Source organism: Ceratotherium simum, chromosome 17 (genome assembly GCF_057802395.1).
Source record: "Ceratotherium simum simum isolate JZ-2026a chromosome 17, ASM5780239v1, whole genome shotgun sequence".
NCBI classification, from domain to species: Eukaryota; Metazoa; Chordata; class Mammalia; order Perissodactyla; family Rhinocerotidae; genus Ceratotherium; species Ceratotherium simum.
The window spans coordinates 13461206-13470379 of NC_141916.1; the positions used below are offsets into that span (position 1 = coordinate 13461206).

The 9174-nt window shown below is 33.5% G+C and overlaps 1 protein-coding gene across 1 annotated transcript; it reads left to right on the forward strand.

Annotated features, from left to right (window-relative positions):
* Positions 1–6046: 6046 nt before the first annotated feature.
* On the forward strand, positions 6047–7073 carry LOC101389528 (olfactory receptor 6C75-like). The gene has a single exon (XM_004429194.2). The coding sequence runs from the start codon at positions 6096–6098 to the stop codon at positions 7032–7034; it is 939 nt and encodes a 312-aa protein (XP_004429251.1). The 5' UTR covers positions 6047–6095; the 3' UTR covers positions 7035–7073.
* The last annotated feature ends 2101 nt before the right edge of the window (positions 7074–9174 follow it).

Consider the following 9174-nt stretch of genomic DNA (forward strand, 5'->3'; position numbering starts at 1 on the left):
AGACCTGAAATGTAAAACTCCTAGAATAAATATAGGGAAAAAGCCCCTTGACGTTAGGCTTGGCAGCAAATTCCTGGATATGACACCAAAAGCACAGGCAACAAAAGTAAAAATGAACAAGTGGGACTACATAAAACTAGAAATCTGTGCACAGAAAAAGGAACAATCAACAAAATGAAAAGGCAACTTACAAAATGGGAAAAAATATTTGCAAATCATATATCTGATAAGAGGTTAATATCCCAAATATATAAATAACTCATACAACTCAATAGCAGAAAACAAACAACCTGATTTAAAAATAGGCAGAGGAACTGAATAGACATTTTGCCAAAGAAGACATGCAAATGGCCAACAGGTACATGAAAAGCTGCTCAACATCACTACTCATCAGAGATGCAAATCAAAACCAGAGTCAGCTATCACTCCACAACTACTGGAATGGTTGTTATCAAAAAGACAAGAGATCAGTGTTGGTGAGATTGTGAAGAAAGGGAACCCTTCTGCACCATTGGTAGTAATATAAATTTGGTGCAGCCATTATGGAAAATAGTATAGAGTTTCCTCAAAAAAATAAAAAGAGAACTACTTTATGATAAATTAATCCTACTTCTGATTATATATCCAAAGGAAATGAAATCAGGATCTTGAAGAAATATCTGCACCCCCACGTTCTTTGCAGTATTATTCACAGTAGCCACAACATGGAAACAACCTAAGTATCCATCTACAGATGAATGGATAAAGGAGACGTGATATATATATATATATATATCACATATATATATATGTGTGTGTGTGTGTGTGTGGGTCTGTGTGTGTGTGTGTGTGTGTATGTATACCTATATCCATAATAGAATATTATTCAGCCATGAGAAAGAAGGAAATCCTGCCATTTGAGACAATATGGATGGACCTCGAGGGCACTGTGCTAAGTGAGATAAGAGAGATGGAGAAAGACAAATACTTTCTGATATAACTTATATGTGGAATCAAAGAAAAGCAATCTCATAGAGACAGAATAGGAAGGTGGTTAGCAAGGACTGGAGGTTGGGAGAAATAAAGAGACGTTGGTCAAAGGGTACAAATTTCCAGTTATAAGACAAATAGAGGCAGGCCCCAGGGCTTAGCGGTTAAGTGCACACGCTCCACTACTGGCGGTCCGGATTCGGATCTCAGGCGTGCACCGATGCACTGCTTCTCCGGCCATGCTGAGGCGGCGTCCCACATACAGCAACTAGAAGAATATGCAACTATGACATACAACTATCTACTGGGGCTTTGGGGAGAAAAAGGGAACAAAAAAAAAGGAGGAGGATTGGCAATAGATGTTAGCTCGGGGCCGGTCTTCCTCAGCAAAAAAGAGGAGGATTGGCATAGATGTTAGCTCAGGGCTGATCTTCCTGACACACGCAAAAAAAGACAAAAAAGTTCTTGTGTTCTAATGTACAGCATGGTGATTATTTTTTTTTTATTTATTTTTTTATTGCGGTAACATTGGTTTGTAACATTGTATAAATTTCAGGTGTATATCCTTTTACTTGTTTCTGCACAGATTACATCATGTTCACCACCCAAATACTAATTACAATCCATGACCACACACAAGTGCCTAATCATCCCTTTCACCCTCCTCCCTAGCCCCTTCTCCTCTGGTAACCACCAATCTAATCTCTGTCTCTGTGAGTTTGTGTGTTGTTGCTATCTTCTACTTACGAGTGAGATCATACGGTATTTGACCTTCTCCCTCTGACTTATTTCACTTAGCATAATACCCTCAGTGTCCATCCATGTTGTCACAAATGGTACAGCATGGTGATTATAGTTAATAACACTATATTATATACTAGAAAGCTGCTAAGAGAGTAGATCTTAAATGATCTTGCCACAAAAAAAGAAACGGTAATTATGTGACGTGATGGAGGTGTTAGCTAACACTATAGTGGTAATCATTTTGCAAGATACGTGTATCGAATCAATGTTGTACACCTTAAACTTATATAAATTTATACATCAAGTATATGTATCTCAATAAGTCTGGAAAAATTAAAACTTAATGAAGAACAAAGCAATTCACTACCACCTCCTGCTGCTCCCCTCCACTTCCCTAGGATCAAAATTTGCTCAGAGAGGAGGGACTAGAAAAACTTTTGTTTAGATTTTCTAAAATGTAATAAATGCTAATATTTCAAAGACAACCACGAAAAAGAAATTATGCTTTCATTTCAGTGCTACTGTTATGAAAGTTCATATTTTCCCTTACTGATCTCTGCTTTTGTTTCCCAGCTGCAATGCCCTCTTGTATCCTTTGACCACAAATTACTTATTTCCTGATGTTTTTCTTATTACTAACAATAATTCAATTAAAAGAATATTTGTTCTTACTGTTCAGATATTTCCTTTCTTTTCAGTTACGACATAATTAAAATTTCATGTTTTCGACAAAAGGGCTACTTTATTCATTATTGAGGATTAAAATGCCTTTCTTTAGAATTGTTACTATAAGTTTAAACCTCTCAAGCTCAGTTAATGAGAGAACTTGAAGTTTGAATTTTTCAAAACTTTTCTTTATCATGCAAGAACCCTACAATTAGGAGTAATTCAGAGCTACTAGTAATCGTATAACGAAGTTTTATTTCATAGTTTGTTATATTAGGGATTATCAGAAACAATGCCTATTATCTGCCTGGAAGAATGCCATCCTTATGAAAGGGAGTTCTGCTATTTTCCTGGCAGAACTTTCCAACCAAAAGTCAGTAGCACCGTGGGCCTCCTTCTCATTTCTGTCTCCTGATGGCCTCATTCTCCATGTAAATATCCAGCCTTCGCCATTTTATTTTAGGTATGTTACTGGGATTATGCTGCACTTGTCTTTCACTTCAGAAATTTTTTATTTCTTTAGTATGTGGTAAGTCATGGGTTATGACTTCCTTTCTGTTAGTATTTGTATTTTGTAACATATTTGAGAGAAATATCTTCAAGTTACTAACATCTGACTGTCATCCTTCCTTAAGGAAGAAATTAATTTCTTATGCCACTAAAAGTGTCCTCTTTTATACTCTTTGGATACAACTCTCACATCATCGTATATCCTCATATCTCATTTCATTGGTGACGTTTCTTTTGGGCCTTGAGATCCTGCTCTCCTTATGTTGGACTTTAGCTACTGAGGTAATCAATCCCCAAATCAATTAGCTTGGAGCATGCCAGAACACATGACAAAATGAGTAGCTTTTCAACCATCTCAGCAAGCATTTTCTGAATGAAAGATTTTGTTAAATGTGGTAAATCTAATGGAATTTTATGCTTCTAACTTGAATTATTAAAGGTAATTATTGAATAATAAAATGAATGTGATCATGACCCACCAATTGCTGTTGTTCACTCTCTTACAGATTTTTAATAGCCTCAGTTCTCCTTAGGTATACTGACTCTTCACATTCTATTACAATGTGCTATATACATTGGTTTTATTGTATATCATTAGTGTATTCTGCTCATTAATCCCAGGGGAAAGTTTTCTTTGTGTTGTTTTGTTTCTTTTCCCTACTCAATGGAATCCCTTGAGTATGTAATTAATTAAATGATAAAAGAATGCTCACATTTTTAGCGTGTAAGATTAATAATGAAATATCTCCCTACTTGGAGGATCTGATTACACTTTCTCAGATATTTCTGGATTTTTTCTATTTTCACTTCCAAATGTAAAGAATATAAGTATATATTTCACTTGTAGTAATAATAGATACGATATCATTTGGACTAATCCACAGTAAATGTTGTGGATTTATCATTTCTTGGGATAAAATCTGATATAGTAGTTTCCACTACCTAAGTCCAGAACTTTAGTCTAAATTCAAACTTGCATACAACGGTGAGGTGGGAGGTGGGAAATTAACAAAAGCACGGAGCATATTCCATCTTTTTTTTTGTTGAATTGCAACTTAGAAGTCATGTTTCTTTCAATTTTTTGCTGAAATAATATTGTCTAGAATATGAGTATCTTCATAATTCGTTACTAGTTCCTTTTTCCTCCCTTTTCACATCCTAGAAGAAAATATCGGAATTACAGTAAGTGCTTTAGAGTTTGGATCTTTTATTTTTGATTGTAAATTAAAGTCATTTTTGTGGAAATCAAAGGCAGATATTTAAAAATAGTTGTTTGATTTTTTTTCTTGGTTAACGATTTTACATCCTTTTTAGTATAGAAATATAAAAGGCATAAAAGTTACCTATTCATAAGATGCACTTAAATCTGTCCATTGGCTTTTTTTCATTAATTATATAAATTTAATACAGCAACGGATAAGTTGAGAAAAGAAGACTAATGAAATGATCTCTGGAAAGAAAGAGATCTTTACTCAGTGATCATTATTTTGCCACATGTTAGTTACAACTTCTTTTTGCCTGATTACATCTTCCTAGAGAGATATTTTTCTATTCATTAATAAAAAAAATAGGAGTTAAGAAGACGCTGATTACAAGAAAATTGATGTGAGAAAGAATGCGCTATTTTCATTGAGCAGCCAATAAACACGAAGCAGCTGTAGGCACAGAAGACATCACGAATTACTCTAAGCTCTTTCTCACTTGATTCCAGAAACAGCTATGCTATTCTGATATACTGTCTGGACTAGGTCAAGTTTTATTTTTTAAAATCAAACTGGGAGAAAACTATTAACGAAGCAATACATAATTGTTCCAGGCAGGCATAAATTTTGACAGGGGAATCGAAAATAGAAATAAAACATAAAATGGTAGAAATTTTAGATATGTGGTAGATTTTGAAAGACAGCTGAACAGTTGACCATATTAGGAAAGAATGTCATCACCAACAGAACAAATTTTCACAAAGATAAGTATAAGGAAGAGAAAATGCAATTTTTGACTTATTTGTGTTTTGTGCTTTGTTTTTTGATTTTTTTTTCTCTCTTAGGGCTCATGTTTTTCGTGAACTTCATATGGAACTAGTTCAACTGGTCCACAATATGGAAAACAAAACATTCTGATGAAGAAGAAAAACTCTTGATATAGGTCTTACAAACAACGTAACTGATTTATAAAATGTGTTTAGAGCATTGAAAACTGCTATTTAAAAAGTGGTTGTAAGAGTTTGTATGTTTTTGAATCTATAGAATGATTTATCCCTTTTATTTCTATATATTTAGTTTTAAAGTTTTTATTATTCTTAAAGTCTATCAATTATCATAATTGTAATCTTTAAAAGTAAAATTTGGATAACTAAATACCTTCTTGAATTTTGTAGAGAGGAGTTTAGCTTTATGTGCATGATTGGATAAATGATCTATGAAATCTCTTTTAGCTCTAAGATGCTGTGACTACATTCTATGATTTTTAAGTCCTATCTATAATTTTCTGATTTGTTACCAAGGTGGGATGGATTTTGAATTATGTTCTTATTGTTGCCATTCATGAAGCAATGTTATATTGTAGTGTGTCTTAAACATATTATGTGTCATGTGCTCTTTCTTTAAAGAAAAAAGTGTGTGCCCTCCTCAGACACAATTTCCACAGAATTTAAGAGCATTCACTCTCCTGAAATCTATCCATGTACTCAAGGCTAAGACCTTGAAATGGCTATTTGGTATGATAAAGTTAAAAAGAGGAAAGGCTTTGAACTCAATTGCCAACTGAATTACTAACACAGTACTTCTCCGTTTGGTTATGAATATGTACACTTTATAGAAATATAAATGCCTAGATCTCAACCACGGTGTTCAAATGGAATGTCTGGGTTGTGTCTTGGACATTTATCTTTGTTAAAGACTCACCAGCTTTCTGTTAGACAGCAGGGGTTTAGATGTATAACCCAGATGAACTCTTTAATCTGAGACTTAATTTCCTTCCAAAAAAAGTGGGGATGGTAATACTCTACTCAAAGAGGGTGGTTGCAGATATTAACAAGAAAACTTATATAAATCTCCAAAAATATTGCCTGGCACAGTGTCGGTGACCAACGAATGTTAGCTTCTCTCTCTCCATCTTTATTCTTTCTTATTGACTCTAATAGTTAATCCTGAGCATTCTTTGTTTTTTAATTCTTGTTCACATTTGATAAAATCCATAAGAGAGCAATGAGGAACCATTCGATGCAGACAGAGTTCATTCTTTTGGGTCTGACGTGTGACTCTGAGTTGCAGGTTGTAATTTTCCTCTTTCTATTTTTTACCTACATGTTGAGTGTAACAGGAAACTTAACCATCATCATTCTTACTCTGCTGGATTGCCACCTTAAGACACCAATGTACTTCTTCTTACGAAATTTCTCCTTTTTAGAAATCTCGTTCACAACTGCTTGTATTCCAAGGTTCCTGGTGAGCCTTGTGACAAAGGACCAAACTATTTCCTATATGAATTGTATGACTCAGTTATTTTTTTTTATCTTTTTTGGAGTAGTGGAATTTTATCTTCTGGCTGCTATGTCCTATGACCGTTATGTGGCTATATGTAAACCTCTGCATTACACGACCATCATGAGCAAGAGAGTTTGCTACCAATTAGTACTCAGCTCTTGGATAACTGGATTTCTGATTATCTTTCCTCCAATGGTCTTGGTTTTCAAGTTGGAATTCTGTGCTTCCAATGTCATTGATCATTTTATTTGTGATTATTCTCCCATTCTGCAGATCTCTTGTTCAGATACACATTTCCTAGAGGTAATGTCTTTCTTCTTGGCAGTGGTGACACTAATGGTCACACTGATGTTAGTGATTCTGTCCTATGGCTACATCATCAAGACAATTCTCAAATTCCCTTCTGCTCAGCAAAGGACCAAAGCCTTTTCTACCTGTTCCTCCCACATGATTGTCGTTTCCATCTCTTATGGTAGCTGCATATTCATGTACATAAAACCATCAGCAAATGATAGAGTGACTTTAAGCAAAGGAGTCGCTGTGCTCAATACCTCGGTTGCTCCCTTATTGAATCCTTTCATTTATACCCTGAGGAACCAGCAAGTGAAACAGGCCTTTCAGGATATGGTCCAGAAAAATTTAGTTGCTTCAAACAAATGAGAAAATTCTAAAAAACATGAAGAGAAAAATGCATTAAAATATCACCCTTTACATCTTCGTGTAGTTTGTCTTATTCTGTACATATTTTCAGATTATATTAGTAATTTCAGCCCATTTTGGGCCTCCTTCCATGCCATCATTTCTGGCTAGAAATTCTCTGTACAAACCTGTTCTTGTATTGATTTGAGAAATGCAGACTTTTAAATGTGATATTTTTCACTGATCATCTTGTATGAAAGAAATATTTTCATTGAGGCTCTGTATGAGCTTGCATATTAGATGCGTTTCCAGAACTTGGTATATAAATGGAATGTTTGTAACTGGGGTCATAGTTTTAGGACAAAAATGACTGTTTGAAAGAAGTCACAAAACCAATTATTTAGTCAAGAAAATAGTTCAATGTTAACAGGACATTATGCTCTTGGTAATACTGTTTCATAAGCATCATTTTTTATGTGTGAGCACACTTCACAACTTATAAAGTAAGTCAAAGTGAGATACAATTTATAAATAATATTCTACAAATTACTTTTTCATTCAATAAGATAAGAATAAATTTTGATACTTCCCTATGTGATGAATAAGAAAAATGTAATCAAATTCTATCTGACCCCAACTGTAAATTTTTTAATTAAAATCATAAAATTTTGATTAAAAAAAGAATTTCTGAAAGAAATAATGTCTACCTATGTCATTGAATTGAATTATGATGTAACAACTTATTTCATTACCTTACTTCAGAGCCTAAAGTATATTCTATCTCTTCAACAGAATTTTTCTGATTAAAGAAAGCTATTTTCTCTATCTAAAGTATTCTTTATTTGAATGTAATAATCATTTTCCCGTGTAATGCTAAATTGCGCTTGAATCTTCTGTTCTGATTAATTGAGCCTTTGGTGATGTTACTGGTAGTGATAGTGATACAGGCTAAATCCTCAAAGTCAGTGGAGTCAATAGGATAATTTTCTTTTTGTTAACCAAGTTGATTTTACTGAAAAGTATGACTTTTGAACAAAAGAAATGTGGGAAAGATAACACGAATACATAAATGCAAATTTTCTAAGAGAAATAGTGACGTCTACAATTTATTGCAGGAAAAATCAAATGAATGCCAGAGGTCAAATTCAGAGTCTCTACAAGAGATAAGATATTGAGTTTCTTCTAAAATCCAGTAGAATTTTGGCTTATATAAAATATACAATTCCTTGCTTTTTAACTTCTATTATTTGTTTTTATGGCATAATCTTCTATATATCTCTTTGGAATTTTGAATTGGTCTATAGGAGTATCTGAGAGTAGGGAAAAATAGTTCTCAGATTGATTTGTGTTCAATCTCTTGGAAACCTATTATGTGAGGTCAACAAATTTGGTTCTAATAATAGAACAAAAATGAAAGTACGTATGGTGACACGAGTTTGAAAATGTTCCATGTTATAACCCTATATCTTAGTCAACAAAAAGATAAGGTGCAAAATATTTTCCTTGAGAATCTACAAATTTGATGTGTTATAGGATTCCTGTCAAAATCAAAGCTCTAAAGTTTAGTGTATTTGTATATTGCTGCTCTGAGGAAAAACTAGCATACTTACCTTCTTCCTAAAGTTATTTGAAGATTGATTACTAAAATCATCATGAGAATAGAGGAAGACACTGATACTCATGTTTTTCTTAGAGATTAAGACACAATTTGATGAAAATTTAGCTATCCAAGGCTACGTTTTAAACTAGGAAGGCTAGGACAAATATGAATTTTGTAACAAGTAGATCTGAATGTTTGTCAAATGAACATGTCTACATACAGCAATAGTGGAGGTAGTGTTACAATGCAAGATATGAAGAAGTATTTGTGCTCTAGCACTGATTCCAAGATCACCCTGTATTTGCAGTCAAATAGTTTATTAATTCTGCAAATAAAAATGTGATATAAATACTATATAGAACTAGAATATTTATACCTAAAATAGTCCAAGTCTTATATGAGTTATTAAATGATGGACACATTCTTGAAATTTATTGAAAATATAGCAGCTATTAAATTTTGCATGTATATTTAGTATATTGAGCCACTTGTTACTAAGTAGAACTATAAAAAGAGAGTCCATTTTCTGAGTCAATTCTAAGGCTAGAAACTAATCCTGGA

Coding starts and splice junctions, on each gene's coding strand:
- LOC101389528 (XM_004429194.2), top strand. CDS start 6,096: ATGAGGAACCATTCGATGCAGACAGAGTTCATTCTTTTGGGTCTGACG.